The sequence below is a fragment of the Rattus norvegicus genome, chromosome 10, assembly GCF_036323735.1.
Source record: "Rattus norvegicus strain BN/NHsdMcwi chromosome 10, GRCr8, whole genome shotgun sequence".
Classification (NCBI taxonomy): Eukaryota; Metazoa; Chordata; class Mammalia; order Rodentia; family Muridae; genus Rattus; species Rattus norvegicus.
Genome location: NC_086028.1, coordinates 11422423 through 11447667, shown reverse-complemented (window position 1 = coordinate 11447667; position 25245 = coordinate 11422423). Strand labels below are relative to the sequence as shown.

General features: G+C 55.4%; 2 protein-coding genes across 3 annotated transcripts in view; one reads left to right on the top strand and one right to left on the bottom strand.

Annotated features, from left to right (window-relative positions):
- Positions 1-245: 245 nt before the first annotated feature.
- Coro7 (coronin 7) overlaps positions 246-25245 on the bottom strand; it is a 60740-nt gene continuing 35740 nt past the window's right edge. For both annotated transcript variants that reach the window (XM_039085160.2, NM_001191639.2), the window contains 19 exons: positions 8467-8521; positions 8070-8127; positions 7843-7988; positions 7674-7766; positions 7383-7514; positions 6795-6918; positions 6319-6494; positions 5731-5839; positions 5539-5625; positions 5318-5460; positions 5140-5244; positions 4798-4883; positions 3700-3841; positions 3520-3609; positions 2415-2531; positions 2029-2164; positions 1539-1630; positions 974-1060; positions 246-857 (listed from right to left, as the gene is read on the bottom strand). In XM_039085160.2, coding sequence (XP_038941088.1) covers positions 852-857; positions 974-1060; positions 1539-1630; positions 2029-2164; positions 2415-2531; positions 3520-3609; positions 3700-3841; positions 4798-4883; positions 5140-5244; positions 5318-5460; positions 5539-5625; positions 5731-5839; positions 6319-6494; positions 6795-6918; positions 7383-7514; positions 7674-7766; positions 7843-7988; positions 8070-8127; positions 8467-8521 — 1984 coding nt within the window. In that variant the 3' untranslated portion in view covers positions 246-851. The remainder of the gene's footprint in view (positions 858-973; positions 1061-1538; positions 1631-2028; positions 2165-2414; positions 2532-3519; positions 3610-3699; positions 3842-4797; positions 4884-5139; positions 5245-5317; positions 5461-5538; positions 5626-5730; positions 5840-6318; positions 6495-6794; positions 6919-7382; positions 7515-7673; positions 7767-7842; positions 7989-8069; positions 8128-8466; positions 8522-25245) is intronic.
- Vasn (vasorin) lies at positions 12987-23494 on the top strand. The gene is made up of 2 exons (NM_001109382.1): positions 12987-13132; positions 20902-23494. The coding sequence occupies exon 2, from the start codon at positions 20911-20913 to the stop codon at positions 22930-22932; it is 2022 nt and encodes a 673-aa protein (NP_001102852.1). The 5' UTR covers positions 12987-13132; positions 20902-20910; the 3' UTR covers positions 22933-23494.

The following is a 25245-nucleotide window of genomic DNA, read 5'->3' as shown; positions in this document are numbered from 1 at the left end:
CCCTGACACCCTGCTGCCAGCTCCTAGCTCCGTTTGTTTCCCCTCATTCTGCTTTCCCATGCACCGTCTGGTTCCCGAGTGTAGCAAAGCCACAGCCAATGGAAGCTCCACCTTTCCTGTCTGGTACATGGCACCTGTAGCCAAGTGAAACCAGTACCAACAGCAGCAGAACCAAAGTCCTCTCACTCACACTCCTGTGTCCTCCTTTCTAGGCTCCCAGCGAGCAGAGCAGCACAGGAGGCAGGTAGCTTAGAAAAGTTTAATTGCTGGACACATCCAGAGTGTATAGGCTGTTTGTTGTGGGGTCCACACCACTGTAATGAGGCTGTTAGCTCCACGAGACCCTTTCTCCTGGTCTCAAGCCCCAAGAAGCAGGGCAAATGGTCCTAGGCCCGAGGAGAGAGCTGTCCCCAACAGCCTGTGGGGGACCAGCTCCCAGTGTCCTTGACTGGGGCTGGTGCGGTAGGCAAGATAGCTTGGCTTGTAGTGACGGCAGATGATGTTAGAGAAAACCAGAGAAAGACTAGGAGAGCCAGGGCATCCAGGGTTGGCCCAGAGACATGCTACTGACACCTACCTCCCACCCAGTGGTGTCTCATGCTGACAGGCCGCTGAGAATAAACAGCTGGCCCCAGACAGCAAAGGAGCAGACAGTCTCTGGAGCTGCGGCGAGGCCCAGCAGCTGTGGAAGTGCCTGAGGCCTGCATGAAGCCCAGGGCTTCTGGGCTGGATGTGTGTGCCAGGGCCAGCGCAGCACTGTTCAGTTTGCAGAGATATAAGGTGTGGAGGGGCCGCAGGCGGTTCAGGGAGGTGGCAGTGGCAGCTGTGGGTAGGCGTGCCTCACATGCAGGCTAGTCCTGGGGTGAGAAACCAGGAAGCAGAGGTTAGAGGGCCTGGGAAGTGAAGGTATGCCGCGAAGCACTCCTAGGAGGACAGTGCTGTTGGCTGGGGAAATGGGCCAGGCCACACTCACCCACTCATCTTCATCCACCCCTTCAAAGGAGTCCTGGGGCAGTGGGTCTTCTCGGTTCCCCAGCTTTGCCACCATGGCATTCAGCAGCTGTGACGGTGGATAGGAGAGGCCCCGAAAGAAATGACTCCCTGACCTCAAGAGCTTAAAACCCCAGTTTTAACCCCAATAATGCTAAAACTCGCCCCTTCAGTTAGAACCCTGGCTAAGTTGGTGGGTTTTTGTTGTAAAACACAGCAAAGAGGGGCCCGAGACAAGAGACCTCAGCACACAGTACCTACCTCCATGCACTGCCTCAAAGGCTCAAATGTACACCAGGCTCACCATGGGCTCAGGACCCCAATCTAACGCTGGCTGGAACATGTGCCTCTCACTGCCCTCCCTGGCTTCCTGTGCCCTGGGGGCAGCAAACACCCCTGGGTGTGACCCCTCCCCAGAGTCTGGTGTGCAGATGAGGGTGACACGTGGTTCTCATGCCATCTGGGTTGGGGCTCCTGAGCTGGCAGATCACTAAGCACAGGGAGGACACTGTCTGCACCGTATATAGCAGCCCTGTCCTGAGGCCCACCTCTTCTTTCTTTTGCTGGTCAGACTTCTCTTCCAAGTACTGTGCTGAGGATGGGGTTCTTCGGGCAGGGACCTCCCGGGGGGCTTGGCTCACTGGGGTGAAGCAAGGACAGGCATGTAAGAATCAACCCTCAGAGGATTCTCTGGCACAGATAACTGAGTGGCATTAACAAGTCATCAAAGCCCCTGCTCAGCAGGCCTGCTCGCAGCGCCACGATATGTAAGTATATGTAAGAGTACTGCAAGTGTTAAGTATGGAACACATGCATGTGTGTGCATACACACACATGCATGCTAGGATGAAACACAAGCCACAGAACTTGCTCTCCAGGCCTTCTGAGACTGGTTCTGGAGACATGCCCAGCACCCTCAGGAAAGCCAGAGGTCTCTGTGGCAGCAGGAATGAAGGACTGTACTTGGGCCTTCTGCTCCTCCTTCCACCCCTGTAGATCCCTGCCCCTGCTGACTCCTCGTTTTATTCCTTACTCTACCTGGGGTCATGCCAGGGGGCTGTAAACTCAGTAGCCGGGGTTGTCCATTAGCACCCTTGAACCAGGCTTTGGCGTCGAGTGCGGACGCCCAGGTCACAGCTGTATCTGGGAACACATCATCTTGGAAGAATTCTTTCTGCAGAGGAAGAGGACGAAGGGGCTATCCTGAGACACTGACCGGTGGGCCCGGGATGCACCAGGCCGAGACCTGGCCCCACCCACACTGGCATTCACATGCTTTGCAGAACCTCAGTGGAATACAAAGGCAAATGTCCCCAAAGAGTAGACAGCTTGGAGGTTTGGGTGTGAGAACAGGTAAGAACTTAAGTTCCTTGGTCTCTGGCCATCCACAAAAAGAGGCGCTTGAGTCCTTGACCCAAACTCACTCTGACCCGGGGCAGCCGGAAAGCAACAGGCTCCAAGGAGGTCTGGCGTAGCCGCAGGCATCGGGCAAACTCCACATCCTGAATGTCACACTCAGTCTTGGGCAGAAGGATAAAGCCCTAGAGGGAGTGAAGAAGTAGAAGCTGCAGTCAAGAGCTCCTGGCTGGACACAGAGCATCCTGGAAGAGCAGAGTTACTCAGGCCAGGACATGGCCTGCCCTTGGGTGGCTGTGGAGGTTTGAGTGAGAATGTTCCCCATAAGTTCATGCATTTGATGACTGGCTCTCAGATCGTGGAACTGTTTGGGAAGGATAAAGAGGCGCTACCCTGTTGGAAGAGGTGTGCCACTGTGAATGGGCTTGCCTTTCCACAGTCACTTCTCCCTCTCTGCCTCTGCCACTCCCCGACCAGGACGGTCAAAACCTCTCCCTCTGACCCAGTAAGCGAGCCCACAGTCAAATGTGTTCTTTCATAAGCTGCCTTGGTCATCATTTCTCTCCACTGAAACAGAAAAGTAACTAAGACAGTACTGCTGTGCTGTCAGTGGGAACAACCAGTGCTTTTAAGGGAAAAAGACCAGACATGTAGCACTGGCCAATTTCTACAGAGGACAAAGTCCCACCATGTCCTACTTCAAGCGGTTGAAGAGGTGTAGGGAAGTATGCCATATGCCACTGTGGGACAGCCCCCTGCACGAGATTAACACACATGCATACCACATCAAGATAAGAGAGCAACTGAAGAGAATGTGTCTCCCTGGATTTCTGTTTGATTGACTGAGACAAATTTCACCATAGCACCCAGGTGGGTCTCAGCTCATGATCCTCCTACCTTGGCCTCCAGAGGGTTGGTATGACAGGTATGTGCCACCATGTCTGGTTCATTTAACTTAACATTATATGGTTTAATTTTTAGTAGTGGCTGAATATAAAGCCAGCTCTCAAAACTCCTAGAATATTACAGTCAGCTGTATCTGCTGCCGGGCACAGAACCTTGACTCTCTTGACCCCCATTGGCTCCTGCACTTCCACACATGGCCACAAGGGGGCATGGGAACCTTGCAGTCCAGCTTGGGGACAGAAGGTTCAGTGGTGAGGGTGACATCACCTTGTGAGGGTCAGGTGATGTGAAGCTGTTGCACTCCAAGAAGAAGGGGGCCTCTGGGATCACCTCGTACAGGAACACGCGGGTATCTCCCTGGGGGACAGAGGGTAGGTACGGTATGAAAGTGAGGCATTTAGCTACGTCAGACCCTGCCCCACACCCAGCCAGTCCATTCCAGCTAACCTTGCCAGTGAGAAGCACCAGGCCTGTGTCAGGGTCATAGCTGGGAAGCAGGGTAGAGGGAGCTACATCGAGGCCCAGCAGTGCTGAAGGGCCTTCTGCCAGGGCATCAGCCATGTACAGCTGCAGCTGGCGCTCACTTCGGCTGCCGGAGTCAGGGGCAGAGCAGATCATTAGAGCTGAAGAGGCCTGAGGTAGGGCAAAGACTCCCACAGAGACCCTGTTGTTTTCTGAGCTGGTTAGCCTAAGAGCCAGTAGTCGGAGGAGAGATGAGTCTCGCCCTTAGAAGTGGTCTGGCTGGAGAAACAGTGTCCACCTCCCTGCTTGGCCTCCAGCTCTCCAGCTCTCCAGCTGTCTTGTCCTCTATACAACCCTGGCCCCAGTGTCTAGCCTGGTCTACTGCAGCCTCCTGTCTGACCTTCTCCTTTCACCCTCAGCTCCACAGGGCTGGACATCCTCCCTGCAGTCCAGTCTTTCTCCCCAGGCTTGGATGACTCAGATCACACGATACCTTTTTCGAGATGCCCCTCTCCCCCCCCCCCCATCCATCATCCAAAGTGCCCGAGGCCGGCCCCCCTCAGGCCTCTCCTTCGAGCTTGGTTCTCTTCCCTGTGCTCTACCTGGTCTCCATCAGGCATGGGCTCCTGGGCCAGGCATGGCCTCACCTTCTGAATCCCGTTATGACAGATTTCCTCTCCAACGCTTTCTCCCAACACCTGCCTATCTATTCATCTGTCTAATCATTCACCAATTTATCCATTTACCCATCATCTTACATGTCCACTGATCCGTTGACCTGTATACCTGCCTACCCCTCATTCATCTACTCTTCCATTTAACCACCCATCATGGGTGGGAACGGTTTTGTTTGTTCACTGTTTTATTTTGGGACAGGGTCTCTCTATTCTGTAGTCCTGGCTGTCCCTGACTCCTTATGTAGTCCTCAAACTCACAGAAATCCACCTGCGCTGGGAACGTAAGGCATGCGCCACCACACCTGCCTGTGGGAAGTTTTTGCAAGCTGGACAGATGCTGTGACCTTGGGAAAAGGGAAACCTTGTAGCTGATGCAGCCAGGGGATGGTGGTCCCTAAATCCTCACCTGTCAAAACCAGATACCAGCAGACAACCACCATTACACACCCAGACGATGCGGGCTCCGCGGCCACCTTCAGGTCCTGGACCGTCCTGTTGAATTACATCACATGAAACTCAGTCAAAGCCCCCTCCACATCAGTAAAAGGGACCTTCTACTCTTAGCCCAAAGGCACTCACCTAAAGGGATGAGCTTCCTAGAGGTGTCTTTCTCCTAGTTCTAGAAAGCTACTCAGGGGCCATAAGACCTTGAAGTTCCCCCAACCCCAGCCCATGCACATGCCCCTCAGGGATGTTCAAAGCATTGTAGACCCTAAGCCTGTCTCTGTCCCAGACAGAGCTTGCTTACCTGCAGGGGTAAAGGGCTGCTCCGGGGATCATAGACCCGAACACGCCCATCCTTGCAGACAGTGGCCAGCTGCTTTCCATCTGGACTCCAAGCCAGGCTGAAAATCTGAGGGCAGACGAGGGCATAAGAGGGAGCCCTCCCTTTCATCCCTGGGCCCCTGCCTCTGCAGCTGTTCTACCTGGTCCTGATGGCCTTGCAGCCTTAGCTGCTCAGTTCCAGCCTGAAGGTCCCAGATACGAATGGTTAGGTCATAAGAACTGGAAGCCAGTACATCGGCAGCCAGGGGGTGGAAGCGCAGAGAGTAAATCTTTTCTGTGTGGCCTGCAGAGGACCAGGAAGTGACACTGAGTCCTGGGAAGCCACTGCCCCAACTGGCTCTCTGTATCAGGGCCCTCTCACCTGTAAGCACAGTCTCAGGTGTGGTGAGAACGTTCTTGAGGCCACCAGGGGGCACCCGCCACAGCCGGATCCGGGCGTCCTCCCCAGCTGTGGAAAGATGAGTGTATCCTCACAGCAGGGCCAGACACGCCTGACTTCCCTGCTTGCTCAGGGACTGGGACCTTCTCAGCCCTGGGTACCCAGGCCCCTTACCCACAGCAAGCCGGTGCGGATCAAAGGGATCCCAGACCAGATCCATTACAGCCGCCCCATTCTGAAGCGTAGGCAGTGCTGTGTCAGGCAGGCGGCCTGGCTTCTGCAGCTGTGGGAGAAACCCCCATCGCAGGCATATCAGAACCAAGCAAGAGGGCTGGTCCCAGGAAAAGAGGTGCCTGGGCCCCACCTCCTCAGACAGACAGCCCCGCTGCTGGGGGGCCCAAGCTCTCTGCTTTGGCCAACTTGTGCTGAGTGCCAAGTGCCAACTGTGAGGCCCCAGAAAGTGAGGGCATAGCAGCGTGGACTGGTGGACAAGCTCAGGCTTGGGGTTCAGGTTGCTTGGGTTTGAACCCTGCTCCACTTACGAAGCTGCATGACAAGGTCGGGTCACTACACCTCTCTGATCTTCTTCACTCTCATCTGAAAGACGGGGTAAGAGGGCGCCTACCACATGAGGCTGCAGGGATGGCTACAGGTTATGCTGGGCAGGTTCCTGATGCATGTGTGGTCTGTGCTCAGTGAGTCCTGTTCTTGCCCACTACAGGGACCTGAGTCAGGGTAATCCTGATGGGGCAGGGCCCTTACCTCAAGCACAGCTACCTGCCCACCACTGCTGAGCAGGGGAACCGCCACACGCAGTCGGTTAGCGCAGAAGCCATCGCTTTCGCCCGGTGTTGTGAGGTTGAGTCCTTTAAGGTTGGTGATATGGCTGTCTCGGTGGAGGATGGTCCCTTCAGCATGGCGGAATTTAGAACTGGGGCCTGGTGGACAGGAGGTGGGGACACAAGCGAGTATGAGGATGCTGCGCCCGTGCATCTTTTACCTAGTCCTGGCCATCTGCCCCCTCATCATTGGAAGGAGTCTGGTGTGGGCCCAGGTAGGCTACTGTGGGTTTGCCATGCACAGCTTGTCTAAGAAGCTCGCCCGTGGTCCCTCTACAGCCTGCAAGCCTAGTGGCACAGGCCTGGGTTAGTCTGGGTAAGGTCTTTCCTCAGGATTGGTGGAAAGAGGAAGGGGCTAGGGTTGGGGGAAGACAGGGTCTCCTGCCCTGAGCAGCTTACCCAGTAGACTCTGAAGTGACCTCTGACTGGGGCTGGTACCAATACCGCTGGTGCTGGAGAGTGAAAGCCCCAGACTGGATGGCGTGGAAGGTGAGACCAGTGAGCTGGGGGAAGAAAAGCCCTCCTGGAGAGAAGGATGCGGTCAGCCTGGTATGGTCCCTGGGTATACTGACCAAGCAGAGAGGGGACAGACAGCCAATTCCTGGGCAATGTCTCTGGGCTGCTCTGGGTTTTGGGGTAGGGGGTCTGGGTGTAAGCCTGCTGAAGCATGAGTCAGGTGGCAATTAAAGGAAGGAAATGGGCTTTAGGTCATGGGGACAAGAGGTGGCTGCTCCTGTCTCCCCGGTTGTTTTATTTTGTTTTTTGGAGGGTCTGGGGGGGGCATTAGAGCTGCTGGCATTTCAAGAACAGCCCTGCTTCTTTATTACCTGCTCAACTTAAAACACAATGCTAAGTTCTTTCCTAAGCTGCAGACACTTGTTATGGCTGACAGCTAATGATCATGAAGGCTACTTGGCAGGCAACCAGAACAGCCTCTTGACCACTTCACTATCTGCTGTGGCGTCTCATTAGCTGTAGGGTACTTACACTCAGCTCTGTGTCAGCTCTGGGCAGCTCTGCAGGCTGCTCCATGTTGGGGGATGGTTCCAAAGTGGGCAACAGGGAGGAAGTGAAGCGAGGGTGGGGCCGGTGGGCTGGGTTGAGGCTGACCTTCTGGACCTGTGGGTAGGCAGGTCACTGAGAGGGGTGCATGCTGCCAGGGATGAAGGGGACCTTTGGAGGGGTGGACATGAGGTTGAGAGAACCAAATGGGACCTCTCAGGAGTTGCTGGGACCAGGGGATGAGAGAGGAGCAGCATGAGGCAGGGTTGGCCTTACCTGCTGGTTGTCCCCAGCCCACCAAGTGTGGGCATCAGAAGCAGGCACAGAGCCAGCTGTGTCTGGAAACAGGTCCTCGTGGAACTCCACAGCCTGGTGAGGGAAAGGCAGTCAGTCAATGAGGCCCAAATCCTCTAGGTCCCCAATCCCTTGCCAGGGCCCCCCTCACTTTTCGGGGCACGCGGTGGCTGATGGGTATGATGGCTGTGTCACTCAGCTGCAGGACCTGGAGCACCTCACAATTCATGACAGCCAGTGCTTGCCGGGGGACAAGGGCTGCTCCCCGTAGTGCGTTCTCCAGAATGCACTGGGTCACTGTCAAGGACACCATAGGGGACAGTCAGCAAGGGAAGAAAGCTGGTGGCTGGGCGGCAAGGAGAGCAGGGACTCACTCACCTGGGCTCAGTGCAGGTTGCTGTGGGGTCACCTCATAGCAGTACAGCTGATTCTCACCCTGAAACACACATGGCCCAACTCCCACCTGACCACGGGCTTTCCCTCAATTCCGCTGGGTGCTGCACCTTCCACAGGCTTTCCCTCACTTGCTCGTTACTTTATGTGGTGAGCACCAAGGATATACATCAGCATTTATGGCATGCCAATGGCATACCAACACTGCAGTCTCCTCTTCCTAAGGACGGCCTAAAGGTCATGTCATCTCTGCTGCCCAGGTGAAGCAGCACAGGATTGGGATGCACAATTCTCACTTACAGGAAACAGCACAAGGGCCTAAATTCTGAGTAGTGCGCCATGTGGAGGGCTGAGGGTGGGGGCGATCCAACGCTTTGCTCACCTTTCCTGCCAGGACCAACAGCCCAGAGTCTGGATCCAGCAGGGGTATCAGAGACCTGGGGAGAGAGGGCCAGTGGGCTGGATGACAGGCAAAGGACTGCAGGAAGCCTGCAAGCCTGTGACTTCCGGTCAGGGACCCGGAAGAAGGTTCCTCTAGCTGGATCTAGCTGGCGGCTTCTGGATCCTCACTTTCTCCTTCTGGTACTGCCCTTGCACTAAACACCCCACACTCATCCAGATGCTTCCCTTCCCTGCAGCACTCGCACTGGCCCTGGGCATTGGGAACGCAGACCTGATCCTACCCAGGCACTCATGAAAAATAACACATGTGGAACATCCCGTCTCAACCAGCCTGTGAGACCAGAACGAGCAAGGACGGTAAGGGGATAGGTCCTCCCTCCAACCTCCAGTGCAGCCTAGGCAGAGTAGAGCCCACTCTGGGCTCTCTAGGGAGAGGGTGGTACTGTCTTCTCCACCACTCTACCTCCTAGAAGTTCAGGTGACTCCATGCCCATTCCAACTGCCTGTGCCCAGGTGAGCCCAGCAGTGGGAGCCCTGGTAACTGCCATGCTCTCCTGGAACTCCCAGCTACAGCCCAGGCCATTCCTGAGGTAAGGACATGGGTGGAGGGAGAAGGTTAGGGTAGGCTGGGAGCCCAATACTATGACAATATGACAATCTCAGCCCAATGCCAACTTTTTCATTGGCCAAGAACTCCCACCTCCCCTCTCTTGGCCCCGAGACCCGTTGCATAAAAGTCCCGGGCCCAAGGCACCATCTTACAATGACCTCTCGTTGAGGGAAGGACATCCAGGAGAACTTGAGAACCTTCTGGTTATTTTTTGAGTCAGGGTATCTTTGTGTGGCCCTGGATTTCCTGGAACTTTCTACATAGATCTGGGCTAGCCTCAAACTCAGAGTTCCTCCTGCCTCTACCTCCCATGTGCTGGGATTAAGGGCTTGTGCTCCCACATCTGGCTGAGAGAATTTACCTCTTGCTCCTGGCCCCAAACAGGGTCCCATCCCTGTTGTGGTCTCCCAGTGGTGTCTGCTATCCAGTCTCCTTCTCCCCTGCCTACTAATGTTCTGCCAGGAGCTCCAGAGTGGATGGAGAGCTGGGTGGGGCCCCTGAGTGTATCCATAATTTCTTGGAGGGCCTGAAGCTGGTAACTTGTAACACCTCATTACCTCAGGATGGCAGGGCGAGCTGGCTTCAAAGCTGCCCTTCTCCACTCAGCCTGACCCCTGCTTGCCACAGGAGAAGACAAGTAAGAGATGGAAAGGGTGGTCAGTGGCTTAGGGTCACCCTACAAGACTGGAGTGACATCAGCACCCCTGCAGCTTCCACTTGGCTTTCCTCATTCATTCATTCATTCATTCATTCATTCATAATCCTTTCTTCGTTCCCTCAACGACCTAACCTGTGCTCAGCCCTCAGCTCAGCCTGGTGATGTGAGTAGAGAGGAGAGTTGCAGACCCAGCACAGTGCTCAAGGCACTCAGCTGCCTGGTGCACAGCAGACACAGTCTCATAACCAGACAAAGGGCAGAAGGCTTCCTTACGGCTATGCAGTAGCAGGCAGGATGGTTTGGTCTTGGCTGGGCCACTGGGGAGCGAGTGGGAGTTTCTTTGATTCCAGTGTTTGGGAGAAGCCAAACATGACACGTCCCAGACAAGGAGAACATTACATGCCAAGGGCTTACAGCAGGTGCTGGATTAAAGCCTTTCGAGGGACAGGAGATGTGATGTGTTTGCCGGCCCAGGCAGGGAAGAGATGGCTGGCACTCAGGTGGGCAGGGCCGGATGAAACAGAGCGTGATGAGTCAGAAGCCCTGATTCCAGCCGGTGATAAGCAATCAGAAGGTAGTTATTTTTTGTTTGTTTTGTGAAACTGGGGAGTTCTGACAGGGCCATGCCAGGCAAATCACTCTACCAAACCAGTACGATTTAAACCAAGTAGGGAGGGAACAAGGTGACACTGAGACGAAACGGGGCTCAGACTACTAACGAAGGAAAGGTTGGGAAACTGGGAGCTGAAGGAGCACAGAAGTGGAGCAGAGGCGGGGACAGGATCTGGGGACACCTCTGTGGCCTTCTGCTATACTGCCCAGGAGGGAGTATGAGAAGAACCCCAAGAATTCCCTTGGAGCACTGACAGCTTACCAGCTCTCTGAAATACCTCCTAAAGAAGCCTATCTAGGCCTTCCTTCATCCTACCTCCCTCAGAGCCTGGCCACTGACTCAGGTGTTAGGTGGCAGGAGCAGGAAGTCACAGAGGACAGGGCTGGCTCCTCTGACAGGTCAGGCCAGTCCTCCTTGCCTCAGGTAGAGCTGTCTGGACATCTCTGCTAGGCAGGAGCATCCTGCTGCCCACTGCCCAGGATGGGCGGGGAAACGGGGTCACGGCATCTGGCACTAACAGCTGACAGCTGGTACAGGCCTGCCTCTAGGCCTTGTGAGGAAAGCCAAGCTGTATCTGGGTCAGGATGCAGAACACACTTTGACTTGACTAGATGGGAAGGGATGCAGTACCCACGTCTGTGCTGCTGCTGTGGTCTCTGGGCTTACCACCTTGAGGGGTTTTCACTCTGATGTCAGTCCAGAGTCTATCCCAAATCCAAAGCTGGAGAAAGGCAAAGGCCTGGAGCTATCCCTAACTGGTAGACTGAGGATGGTTAAGAAGTGACTCTGGTCTGATAATGTCATGGGCCTGCCAAGTGCCCTGTGATGATACTGTGAAAGGACAGCGGTGGGCTTGCCTGGGAAACAGCAGCTCTTGAACTTCTCCGGAATACCCTCCATCTACGCTCCTATGGATCTGTCACTGTCACCCAGGGTGGGCCAAAAGTAGCCCACGCCCTCTTCCTTTGTGGGGACCTTTGAAGGGGTGGTACCTGGAGAGCAACGAGAGGCTAGACAAGATGGGAGGGAGATAATGGAAGCTTTGAGTTCTAGGATGGGGCCTCAGAGGACTCGTGGTTTATGGGAAGCAGCTTGGGACAGTCCCTCATTTTGCTGGTCCTGGGTACTGATTCTAGGGCCTTATTTACCTCAAGTGCTCCTCTACTGAGATGGACCCTCAGACTTCTGTTTTGAGAGAGGTCTTACGGAGTTATTTGACCTGACCTGGAATTTGTGATCTTCTTGCCTCCATCTTCAGAGTAGCTGGGATGACAGACCTGACTCACAACACCCAGGGATTGAGGAGCCTGCCCTCTAGAGGATTTGGGCGTGGGGTAACTAGTAAGCCCCTGGCCAGAGGGGATAGCTGCTACTCAGCCTTCGAAGACTTCCTGTTTAAGACAGGCTAGGAAAACACATTTTCATGTGAACCCACCCGATTTTTCAATTCTAGAAATGACTTCAAAGTTTCAAACCTGCCATACAGACCAAATGAAACACCTGGAGTCAGTTCTGCCCAGGAATGTGGGGTGTGGATGCTCTGTTTACAGCACACTACATTCTGGGGAGGGGTCCTGCTTGGCTCCTGGTAACTAGTCCCAGACCACCTTCATTTCTGGTGATGGAGTCCAGCCGAGACCAGACAAACCCCCAGATAGTGTGACCCAGATGAGGCCTTTGCTACAGACCAGGCAGAAAGGGGATATAATGGTGGAATCCTGGAGCTGAGCTAGGTCCCCAAAGGCCCAGGCATGACTCTAACCACAAACCATGATGGGGGAGGGTAGAGGATGATCATTTTCCTGGAATCCTACAAGGCAGGGGATTTTCTGAACCAGCCCCTGGCACAGCACAGCACCCTCCAGCTTAATCAAGGACCACTGTTGACAAACACCTAGGTCCTTCCTCCTGTTGACCAAGTCCCCAGTCCTGCCTCCTATCCCAGGCATATTCTAGTCTTGAGGTTTCCAGTAACTGTAGGACTTGAGCAGACACTGCTTCTAGGACCCAGTCTCTCATCTAAAGCTGGGGAAGGTGACCGGGGATGCTGTCATAGCTACAAAGATCTCAAATCCAGCATTAAGAGATTTTATATAAGAGGCTCTTGGAAGTACTTTGTGTGGCCTTTGTAGCTTTTGAAAATGGAATTAGTTACCAACAAAACCGCATTGTGAGATTACTCCTAAAAAAATCTAGATTTGTAAGAAAAAAAAACCTGTTTTGGCAGATTGGGCTGCTCACGGGGCCTCAGCCCTCATCCTTGCTGGCTCCTACAAGCTACCTCTGCTTCTCCAGATCCTCACTGACCCTAATATCCACTTCTTGAATTTGTGTCACGGGATATTTTTCGGCTAAAAAGCAGGAACCTGCCCAAATGTTGCACAGCATAAGACTGACTTAAGTCAGTCTAATAAAATCTCTCCTCACTGGGATCTGAAGATATCTAGGTGCAGACTGGGCCTGCTTAGTGCAAGGACCCACTCGGAGGAGTGGGTGTGTGTAGGCTTGGCCAAACCCCGCCTCAGCCAATTGAGGGAAGCCCCGCCTTCAGTAGAGATGGTCCCACCCACCCCTACATCTTAAGCAAAGACCAGCCTCCTACGAGCCAACTTCGGAGCCGGAGCCCGGGGTTGGGAGACCCGGACGCAGTAGCCTCCGGATCCCGGGACCCCGGACCTTTCAGGACCGGCCGGAGGCGAAGGACTGAGGCCCCATTGAGGCCTTGGGCCGCACCGCCCCGCTCCCTCAGCCACAGTCGTCTCCCGGTGAGTGTCTAGGGGCGGGGGCGGGGGCGGGGGCGACAGGCAGAGCTGATCACACTCGCACAGAACATTAACTAGCACAGCACATTCTCCAGTGGGGCTCTGACTGCCGCATTGAGGGGCTTATCCTCACCTCGGGCGGTTACCTGGGCGGGCACGTCCAGTTGCACCCCCTCCCCCTTCCTGAGTGGATTCAGGGGCCTCTGTTGACCCTCGGGAGAGCCAGGGTGTGCGTTTGTACATGGCTCACCTACCCGTGAGGCTCTGAGTAGACAAAATAAACACCCCCTCCCTTGCTTCCTCCTCCCACGACTGGGCCCTCTGGCGTGACCAGTTTTATGAATCAACCCTCTTTTAGGGGATGGCTCAGCCGTGGTCTGGTTACTTTTCCTTCATGGGGTCAGACAGTCTGGTGCCCTTGTGCAGAATGGTTGCTTAGGGTCCTCTGGGCCTTGTCACACATGGCAGAACTGAGGCCCACAAATTCGCAGGAAGGTCTGGAGGGGAATGGGGATGGGGAAATTGATAGGTGTGCCCCCAGGTGAGGGATGAACTTTGGCTAACCAGAATCTTTAGTGTTCCAGTATCAGAGATCTCATCTCTACCAGTAAATGGGCTTTGCTTGGGCTGCAAACCCGATGGCCTATAGCCAGTCTAGTCCTTTGTGTTCCCGAGCTTGCAGCCCCGGGGCCAGAGGACTGCTTCGGTTCCTTTTGGTCACTAGCAGGCCAGCTGATTGGTGCCAACCACACTACCTCACCCCCCATTCGTTAACGATTACCACACCAGGGTCACTGACTGCTTCCAACCATTGGATTCCAGAAGCAGCCTCTGCAGAGTAGAAGGAACCCAAGAGTCAGGACTTCCCTTGCTTACTTTTTGCATTAACAGTAGGGGATGCTCCAGGGAAAGGCACCAAGAGAGCCCTCTTCCCTATCTGGGTCAAGAGTTCCTAGGGGAGAGGGTCTGGCTAAAAGGTAAAAGGCCCCGTCCCCCCCCCCCCCCCAGGCTGGATTTCTGGTGATGAGAAGCAGAGATGTGGGTGGGCTGGAGCCTTTCGAGGGGCTACATTGGTATGGGCAAGGAAGGCCAGTATGGACCCAGCTGTTAGCTTAGCCCACCCCCCCACCTCCAGAGCTGGGGCAGGAGGTGGGGGATGGGAGGGTAGTCCCTCGAGTTTACTGTCCTCTCCCAGGGGAATCAGCCCCCGGGGGAACTTCTGTAAACAGAGTGTCAGAGGCAGGAAGAGGGCTCTGGTAATGAGCAGCCCAGCTGGATTCCCTCCAGACCATTATCTAGCATCTCCCATCAGAGAGGAAAAGACCTAGGAGCACACGTGCCAGCCCAGGGAGGGGGGGCCCAGCACTGCTTGTCCCCAACTTCCCAAGCCTCAGAGTTGCATACCAGAACAGCCACCTGTGGGTAAAGAGGACAGTAGGTGGAGGGCTACTGTGGCAGTGTTTGGAGACCATCCTCTGGAAGTGGTGGGAGAAGAGTTGAGCACAAGGTCTCAGACACTGCAAGACTTATACTTTCATGGGCAAGTTCCCTCTGGCAGATAGCCCCTGGGGCCAGCCAGCCAGGCGCGCACACACACACACACACACACACACACACACACACACACACACACACACGTCATTTCAGATATCCCCAGCCCTGGATAAGTTAGGATATATACTAAGAGCCAGGATTTTTGTAGCTTGGTTCAGCTGGAGTCCAGGAAAGTGGGGCTCCAGTTGTCACCAGGAAGTGGTTCCCACCTCGACACCCCCAGCATAGTTCTCCTGGGTAAGTACCTAAAGTCATTCTTGACCACTGACAGGTCCTAATCTTATGTGAAGGATCAGTCACCTTTGCCAGAGCTCCCTTAGAGCCCCTCCCAGAGCTGTGGAACCCAAAGACCTTGTGTTGCCAAGAAAACCAGCTCCCCTCACTGCTATGGAATTTGTGTGTGCTTTTGGAGGAGGGAGAGGTGTGTGCGTGCAGGCACACAGCAGCAGAGGCACACAAGAGCACACACATACACAAACACACACGAACACTCTCAGGAGAGCATGCACACTCGGACACACACACACACTCTCTCGCGCTCTCGCTCTCTCTCTCTCTCTCTCTCTCTCTCTCTCTCTCTCTCTCTCTCTCGCACGCAGGAGTGTGGCCCAGAGGGTGTGTGTGTACACGTGACTGCAGCAGGCCAGTAGGGGTGCTCTGGCATCTGTGGGGAGGACTGGCCCTCCTTCCTTTTATCAGTTTCCACATTCCAGAGTCAGCCGGGCTGCTTTCCCCAACCCCTCAGCCTGCTGTCCAGGCAGCAGGCCTCCCCCGCTTTTCCTCATTCCAGCCTCCCTGGGTGTGAGGAGGCTTCTTAAGGCCACCTCAGCTTGGGGGGTGGCTGGGGGGGGGAGGCAAAAGGCCAGTTCTTTAAGGTTGGGTTACTCCCCCCCAAACTCCTCCTGGGGAATGCAATGAGACTCTGACATTCCTGGAGGCTGCCTAAGAGATTTCATTAAGGAGAGAGCTGGCTTGCACTGAGGGAACTGGGGCCCGTTGAGAACCTTGTTGGCCCTCAGCCCCAGCCACTGGTCAACAGTGACAACTGTGGGGGCAGAGTTGTGGTTCAATGACCAGTTCATAGACCCCAGAAGGGGCCTCTGTGTTATACAATGGCTGAGGGTTCACCTAAGATTGCTGAGTGACTTGTGGGACAGTGGTGTGGTGAATGTGAACAGGAAAAGGACCCCTTCTGAGGACATTCCCTTCTTAGACTCCTGTGCCTGGGAAGCCTGGGGTGGACGGCCTTCTGTAGTGACTAAGGTGTTGTGGAAGGTTCAGGGTTAATTGCAGGGTTGCTGCTCATTCAGTGGGTGCCAGGCACTGGGCAGGGACAGGACAGTAGGAGGCTGAGCCCCAGGAGCGTCACACCTGCCACGCGCTGACAGTGTCATTCTCCTAGCCCACATCTAGTTGGGCCACAGCCACCATATAGCTCCTGGGGCCACAGGTGTTCTTGCCCAACAGGTGGCACCTCTTCTAAGATGGCACAACGTGCCACCCCAAGGGTTCACTTAAGCCAGAGACTGATCTTAGTCACTGATCTATCTGCCTTGGCTGACAGGTCTGACAGCAGCCAGGTCACCCACAGAGCCACTGAAAACACCCACCTGGGTGGGGACAGGCCACCTGGCCACACCTACTCTAAGACCAGAATCCTTTCCTGGATAAATACAGCAGTTGAGCTGATGTCCCCGTGGTCCTTTTGGCAGTCCCTCTAGCTTTGCAGAAGAGCCAACAGAGGACTTCACTCAAAATATAGCTGCTTGGCTCTCCCAACAGGAATGACTTTAAAAACAATAGATGAAGCCTAGGGGATTGAGACAGCTTCGTAGGTGACCCACCCCTGCAGCTCAGATATGAAAGCCTCTGAGTTAGTTATAGGCAGATGGGAGCCAGCACAGGGCAGGGAGTTGGGGTGAGGTCACAAAGTAGAATGAACAGAACTGGCTTGGGATTCCCTGACTTAATTACCAGTCTGGGCTGTGCCTCCTTTCCCTGAATTTTGTTTGAAAACCTATAATAGAGACCCTCAACTCATCTTCTCTGTTGGGCCAAGGACTGCTGTGTTCTAGAGAGGCGAGATGGGATGGACCAAACCAGAGCCCAGAACTGCCTCGGACACGTCAGCGAAACTGGAGCCAGCCATTCTGGCCGCCGGCACAGTCCCGCCTGCAGGAGGGGGTGGGGGGTGTGCTGGCAGCCTTTTGGGGCTGGGCTGCCGCCAGGCCTGGCAAACAGAGTAAAGCCCATTCAGTCCAGCACCAGGAGACAGCGGCTCGGGGCACAGAGCAGAGAGTCAGACCTTGCAGACCCTATCTATCTATGCCTAGCATGAAGAAGTGTGCAAAGACAGGATGGCTCCCAATTGTCCTCTCACCTCGATGGGCACAAGGCCTGCCCCAGCCTCAGGGACATACACCAGCTCCAGGGCTGATGTGTTCACCGAATGCCTTAGTCCTACCCCACCCACTCTCCCGTCCCTGCCTGACCTCAGGCATGTGTATGGGTGGGTGCCCACAAGTGTGTCACACACTTGGGTGTGGAGGGCATCCTCGAGAACTGGATGACCAATACCCTTGGTTGTCCTTACTCACAGAGCCCCTCCTGGAGGTCATGTGCTTCAGGAGGTTGGGCCAAAGGACAGCTTACCCCCACATTCCTTTACAAAACTAGGACCACACCCCCATTTCCTATTGCCTTAAGAGTAGAGGGATGCCTAATCACGCAGGCCCAGGGGTCTCTAGTGAGCATGGGGGTGGCACAGTCTCCTGCTCGTGGGGAAGGCAGAGCTCCTGGCTTATAGGCAATGCCTTCAGGAGTGAATAACGTCTACTGACATTTGGCAAGTGCTTTGGGAAGCGGGTGCTGTGACTAGCTCCAGTGGATGCTGAGGTGGGCTTTGTGGTCTGGCTCTAGTAGACAGACCTAAATACCTCATCCTGGCTTCTGGGTACTGAGAGCCAGACCTTCCTGCTGTGGTAGAGTCAGGCCAAAAGGTGAGGAATCCAAGAAGAGGCAGCCTGACTGTTCAGTAGACGTTGCCCTCCTGACCCCTAAAGCCCAGGGCTCCTCCAGAACTCTCCCCACAACTTTTACAAAGGGAACGGTCACACTGTAGCCCCACAAGGATCAGATATCAAAGCAAAGGTGGTGATTCTGCCAGATCCACTGTAATCAGCCGAAAGCACAGGCGGGTAGGAGGGAAGCTACCCACCCCCGCCCGTCCATACAGCAGGCACAAGGACCCAGATCCCAGACAAGCTAAATGCCCTTCAGAACTTATTCAAAGAACTCCTTGTTTGAAGCTGGAAAGATGGCTCGGTGGTTAAGAGCACAGGCTGTTCTTCCAGAGGACCCAGATTTGATTCCCAGTACCCATAGGAGACTCACAACCACTGGCACGCACCTTTACTCCCAGTACATCAGAGGTGGAGGCAGGAGGATTCCTGTGAGTTGAAGACCAGCCTGGTCTATAGAGAAAGTTCCAGCACACTCAACCTGAAGTCAGGCCTGTCTTGTTCTGCTCTGTAATTGTCTCAGTCTTTGCCACCACGGTCATCTTCTGCTCTAACCAAATTCCCTCAGAGGACTGCCCACACTGTTCTGAGAACCACAGCAGAGTGCCCCAGCCAACAGACTGTGGCTTACAAACTGGAGTTTTTCAAAGCTCTAGAACCACCTTTTTCCTCAGTCTCCCATTGCTGGAAAGGGTGAAGCCAGGGGTCAGGCAAAAAAACTTGACATGATTCTTGGAGGAATGGAACTGGATTAGCTATTGCGTGTATGGTCTTCCTGGTCTAGAACCCTAGTCACCCCTAATCTAACTCAGCTCTCTCCTACCAAGTTGTACAGATATTCCATAGCTGACAGCCTTCAGCCAGGCGGCCATCGCATGGTCAGACACTCCTCCATATCCCCCTCCCTTTGTGCAGAGTAAGGAACATCTCCCTGGTACATCCATTCAGCCCCACAGCTCTAAGGTGTCGAGGATATTCAGAAGAGAGTCAAGTGCTAAGTTGACTCTCCCAGTTGAGGCCTCACAGCTTGGACAACTGACCGTAGGGCCGCCTGCCTGAAATGAGCTCTTACAAATCAGCAGTATGGCCAGGCTAGCAACATGTAGGATCCCCTCCTGTCTGACCTTGGCCTGGCCTCATTGAGAAGACTTACTTGGGGGAGGTCTCACACCCCCTGTATAGATGGCAAATTATGGAGGAGGTCATTTGAAGCACGTATCTGGAAGCTGGGCCACACGGGCTACCCTCTGAGCTAAGGATGATAGCAATGGTCCTGGCAGTAAGGGGCTTGGGGGTTGCCTAACAGTTTAAGTCATTGGCTGTAGAGCCCCACGGTGCTGGTAGAGGAAGGATACTTGAGACCTCAAGGTTCTGGTACAGCTGATTCTCAGTATGGGTCCCTACCTAAGTGCTCCCTCAGCAGAGAAACCAAGGAGCAAAGGTGGGCAGGACTTCTGCCTAAGGGAGCTGTTCATAGAGCAGGCCAGGGGTGGGGAAAGCTCCAAGGAGCTCATCACTGAGGGCCGCTCTTGCAGCTCAGAGTAACAGAAGAGGAGGGGCATTTGGAGGTACCAAAGGGGAAGACCCCTTCCATGGCAAAGGGATACTGCAGGTAGTAGATGGGTGGACAAGCTTGTGGGCTTAACCTAGGCAACAAAGCCTTTTCTTTCACTTAGAGCTGGCTAAGACCCTAGGCATCTAACTCACCTGTCCTGGGACCCAGTCTGTCTGTCTACTTCTCTTTCACACCAGGGGCTCTTGTGCTTTGGAAAAGGAGAACCCACAGATGGGATAGTGGTAAAGGCGGACTGGGTGGGGGTCTTGTTACCTGTTGTGGCCACATGTGGGGGAAGGGAGGCCCCAGATCTAGCACAAAAGGCCCTTGTGTGAACAGCAGGTACCTGGAATGGGAGGGGATTGTCAGCCATTGGGCAGGACTGCCTGCCTGGGGGCAGGCTTATACACCAGGCAAGGCCCAGGCCTCTGGGGCACCGAGAGTGAGGACTGTGCCTGGGTGCGGCCCTCAGGCTCTCTCCTAAGAGCCTGAGTGAAATGAGCAAGCTGTTGACCTCTCGTCCCACATTTGATGTGTTTTGATGGGTCATGGGGCCCTAGAGGGCGTGGACCCTGTCCCAGAGGCAGACCCTCTCACACTGGTTATACTAAGTGCACTGGTACCTTCAAAAGCCCCTTCTCTGTTACTCTGGAGTGACACAGAAGGTCCATCTGAATTGGCTGCTGAGGGAACTGAGGCAGCAGCATGTTGAGCAAGCACTGGCATGTGGGAAGGATGGGTCATCGTCACTTCTCGGGGACAGTGCTGTTTATCGTTCTAGGGTCTAGCCCCAGAGCAGAACCTCCAAAAGCTATCTGAAGAGTTAGCCTGGTGTACTTGTCTAGCCGGCACTGTTGCAGGCCACCATTCACTCTCAGGACAATTCCGACACCCTAACTACAGGGCTCCTCGTCGTTAGTTCATGCTTTGATGATAGGGGGCTGAAAAGGAGAGTTTCCGTTCACCTAGCCAGCCCTCTCCCGAGACGGGCACCTGCCAGGCGAGGACGGCCAGCCAGCCTTTACCCCTCCTCTAAGAACCCCATCGCTGGCCACATCCTGGCAGTCCACAGCCCCCATCCTGGGCAGGTCTGACAGCACAAGTGGAAAAACACAGATCCCATAGTTTCCATGGGAAGTTTTCCTGCTGCGGTCTCTCCTCCCTCAGAGGAGGGAGGGACACAAGAGTGTGTTGCAGGGGCCAGCAGCCTCAACAGCCAGCTTCTCTGCTTACGCACCCGGGCCAACTGCCCATCCTGTCTCTCCAGATTCTACAGGGAGGGGCTTCAGGACCCACAGTTCTCCTTCCCTGACCATGCAGCCAGCTACGGGACTGGTCTTGGGCCTGGGATCAGGACAGGGAAACTGTTGCCACTGAGCTGTTGCCAGTGGCTGTTGGTCCTTAGGCTAGCTAGCCTCTATACGTATCAGCCTGCTATGAGCTCATTCATGACAACCAACACCATAGTGGTAGGATCACATAGAGAAGAGATGACAGAGATGGCCCAGAAACTGGCCAGGGGCACTAGGGACCTGACTCACAAGTTCTGGGCTCTGTTGCATCTGAGGGTGGGGAGTGGAGAATTCTTTGGCTCTCCTGATGTGGCTGCCCTCAGCCCTGACTCATAAGCTCTGTACTCTTAGGGACAGAAGATGCACTCCAGGAGCTGCCTGCCACCTCTTCTGTTGTTGCTCCTGGTGCTCCTGGGGTCTGGAGTACAGAGCTGCCCATCAGGCTGCCAGTGCAACCAACCACAGACAGTCTTCTGCACTGCCCGTCAGGGAACCACGGTGCCCCGAGACGTGCCGCCTGACACAGTGGGCCTGTACATCTTTGAGAACGGCATCACTACACTTGATGTAGGCTGTTTTGCTGGCTTCCCAGGCCTGCAGCTTCTGGACTTGTCACAGAACCAGATCACTAGCCTGCCCGGTGGCATCTTTCAGCCACTTGTGAACCTCAGTAACCTGGACCTGACTGCTAACAAACTGCACGAGATCTCCAACGAGACCTTCCGTGGCCTGCGGCGCCTCGAACGCCTCTACCTGGGCAAGAACCGCATTCGCCACATCCAGCCTGGTGCCTTCGATGCACTTGACCACCTCCTGGAGCTCAAGCTGCCAGACAATGAGCTTCGGGTGCTGCCCCCACTGCACTTGCCTCGCCTGCTGCTGCTTGACCTCAGCCACAACAGTATCCCAGCCCTGGAAGCTGGAATACTGGATACTGCCAATGTGGAGGCACTGCGGCTGGCTGGCCTCGGGCTGCGGCAGCTGGATGAGGGGCTTTTTGGCCGCCTTCGCAACCTCCATGACCTGGATGTTTCTGACAACCAGTTGGGGCACATGCCCTCCGTGATTCAAGGCCTGCGTGGCCTGACACGCCTGCGGCTGGCTGGCAACACCCGGATTGCCCAGATCCGGCCCGAGGACCTCGCTGGCCTGACTGCCCTACAGGAACTGGATGTGAGCAACCTGAGCCTGCAGGCCCTGCCCAGTGACCTCTCCAGTCTCTTTCCCCGCCTGCGCCTCCTAGCAGCTGCCCGAAACCCCTTTAACTGCTTATGCCCCTTGAGCTGGTTTGGTCCTTGGGTTCGTGAGAGCCATGTTGTGCTGGCCAGCCCTGAGGAGACACGTTGTCACTTCCCACCCAAGAACGCCGGCCGACTGCTCCTGGAGCTGGATTATGCAGATTTTGGCTGCCCAGTCACCACTACCACAGCCACAGTTCCTACTATAAGGCCTACTGTCAGGGAGCCCACACCTTCAACTTCCAGCCAAGCTCCCACCTGGCCCAGCCCCACAGAGCCAACTACCCAGGCCCCCATCGTACTGTCCACTGCCCCACCAACCATGAGGCCGGCTCCTCAGCCCCAGGACTGTCCAGCATCCATCTGCCTGAATGGTGGTAGCTGCCGTGTAGGGGCAAAACACCACCTGGAGTGCCTGTGCCCCGAGGGCTTCATTGGCCTGTACTGTGAGAGTCCCGTGGAACAAAGGACAAAGCCCAGCTCCATACCGGACACCCCACGGCCCCCGCGGCTGCTGCCTCTGCGCATTGAGCCGGTGAGCCCCACCTCCCTGCGTGTGGAGCTGCAGCGCTACCTGCAGGGCAACACCGTGCAGCTGCGGAGCCTCCGGCTCACCTACCGCAACCTGTCTGGCCCTGACAAGCGGCTGGTGACGCTGCGGCTGCCTGCTTCACTTGCAGAGTACACAGTCACCCAGCTGCGGCCCAATGCCACCTATTCTATCTGTGTCACAGCCCTGGGAGCTGGGCGGACACCTGAAGGTGAGGAGGCCTGTGGGGAGGCCAACACTCCCCAGGCCGTCCGCTCCAACCATGCCCCAGTCACCCAGGCCCGGGAGGGCAACCTGCCACTCCTCATTGCACCCGCCCTGGCTGCTGTGCTTCTGGCTGTGTTGGCTGCCTCGGGGGCAGTCTACTGTGTGCGACGGGCGCGGGCAAGTTCCACAGCTCAGGACAAAGGGCAGGTGGGACCAGGGACCGGGCCCCTGGAACTAGAGGGGGTGAAAGTCCCCTTGGAGCCAGGCTCCAAGGCATCAGAGGGAGGCGGGGAGGCCCTATCAGGTGGTCCTGAATGTGAGGTGCCCCTCATGGGCTACCCAGGGCCCAGTCTTCAGGGGGTCCTCCCTGCTCAGCCCTACATTTAAGCACGTGAGAAGGAGCAGCCAGGAGGCTGGGCTTTCAGTCTCCACCCTCCTGCTGCTACAGAAGGAAGTTCTCAATGCGCACCACAGTGCACATGTGTGACCGGTGCTGTGGGACAGCAGCCAGTCCCCGACCCTCTCTGGGCTGGGTCATCTGAAAGCTGCTACAGCCCAAATGAACTCCCAGCACCAGCATCCAGTACAGAGCCTGCTGCCTTGCGCAGTCTGCAGTCCTGGGACGGGAACCCTGCCATGTGCTGGTAGCATGGCTAGGATGTTGGGCTTCCCGGGCCCTGGGGTCTGGTAACCAGTGAAGGAAGCCCCCAAAAATAGTGGGTAGGGAAGGCACTAGGGCCGTGGCCGTGGCCCCGAAAGTGCAGGAACACTTGAAACTGGAAAGGAAGGTGCTCTGGGCACACGTGGATTTGCTTCTATTGTTTTGTTTTTCTCCTAATGTATTTATAAAAGATCTTTTCCCGTTTATGCTGGGAAAAAGTGTTTTTCAAACTCAGTGACAAGGACTTTTGGTTTTTGTAAGACTATTGATGATATGAAGGCCTTTTGTAAGAAAATAAAAAATTAAATAAATTGCCTGTCTCCCTGGTTGGGCTTCGGGTGCCTGAGACTTAAGTTCTGTGGACAACTGCCCCGCCATTAGGATCTCCAGTCACGGGTCCCGAGCCATGGTAAGGCCTCTGCCTGGGTGGGACAGGAGAACGGGCTTGTCAGGGCAGCTTACCCTAGCTAGGCCTCGTCTTCTGCCAACAGGAGCCACAGGGCTTAATGTATAAGGTTGGAAGGGGCTCTTAGAAAACACAGGACACAGAGGGAGGTCACATCCTCCTTGGGTGTTCTGAAAGCAGTCTACTCCTGTCTTCAACTGGAGAAGAGAGCGTGCAGCTTCCTCATTCTAGAGCCCAATAACGGCTGATCCCAGGGCCGAGAGGCTTCCAGACTGAACCACAGAGCCTTAGACTGGCCAGGTATGTGTGGCCCTGGCTCCTTCCTGCTGTCTGTCAGCACTGCTCTGGCACAAGCCTCACAGTAAGGAAGGGCAGTGGTGGGGGAAATGTGGATGACCAAGGCGAGAACGCTGGTGGGCAGAAAGCGGGACAACATGAGCAGTAAGGACAGGGGTAAAGGACTGCCTGGCTTACAGACGGTGTCAAGCTTGGTGGCCCTGAGTACTCCTTTACGTCATGCTCTGGGGATGTGTCCAGCAATTCTAGAGCCCCAAAGGACGGTTTCGTAGGGAGGCTACAGGCTGTAGGGGCAGCAAGACTAGGTCCAAGGACAGCTGCAGCCTGGACTGGGTGCGGGCAGCTCTGAAAACCGATGGATACACATCCTCTTTGTCTGCTACCCTTAAGGCTGAGAGAGGAGTCGGGACCTGGCAGAGTGGAAGAGCCCAGCAAAAGCAGAAGCCAGTTGCTCACAGGCTGCCATGCCAATCAGCGTCTTCCTGCGGGTCATGGCCCTGGCACCAAGTCTCACCCCTGAAGGGAGGGAAGAGGCCCAGCCAGGCCTGGGGAACAGGCCCTGTGGTTTGGGGTGTTGATGTCAGCATCAAGTGAGGCTCAGCCACATGAGGCTCTGGATTCAATTAGTGGCTGCTGAGGGCTCTGGAGGAGGGAGGAGGTGGATGGTGGGTCATGTGTGGCGGTAGGTGGTAGCACTGGGCCAGGGTGGGGCCCCTTTCTACCGAGGCTGCGGTGGTGGCGGCAGCAGCCCAGGTGGATTTCCTGTAGGCCTGGGTTCTATTAGGACAGTAGGCGTGGCGAGGCCGCCCCTCTCGGCAGCCCCATCAAAGGGGCCTTTGTGGGCCTGTGGGGCACGGCTGAGGAGCGATGACTGCCGAGTAAATGTTTTTGCTGCAAAGCAAACCTGGCCCAGAGGGACGGCTGGGTGGGGTGGTGAGACTTAGTAAGGGGGGAGGAGCCCTCCAAGAAAGATAACCAGATCATGCCATCCCTAGTGGGAAGCAGGCTGGGGTACCAGCCTCCAGGGAAGGTCATTCTAGTGCAAGGCCGGAGGGACCTGGGGAGGAGTGTGGGCTCTTCTCACCAGGAGCACTGTTCCTTAGAGCTTTGGAAACTCACGTTCCAAGACTCTCAATCTCCTTTAGAGAAGAGGAGAAGCACATCCCATGCGAGTTAACAACAGCAGTTCATAGCGAGCGGCAAGATGGATGGGACCCTAGTCCCTGCTTCCTGGTCTAGAGCGAGGTGAGTGGCCTCAGGGGAGAGCTTTGGCCCTGTTACTTCAAAGAGCTGGGCCTGCAGTTTACACACACTTCCATACCTTCTCCACAGTCAC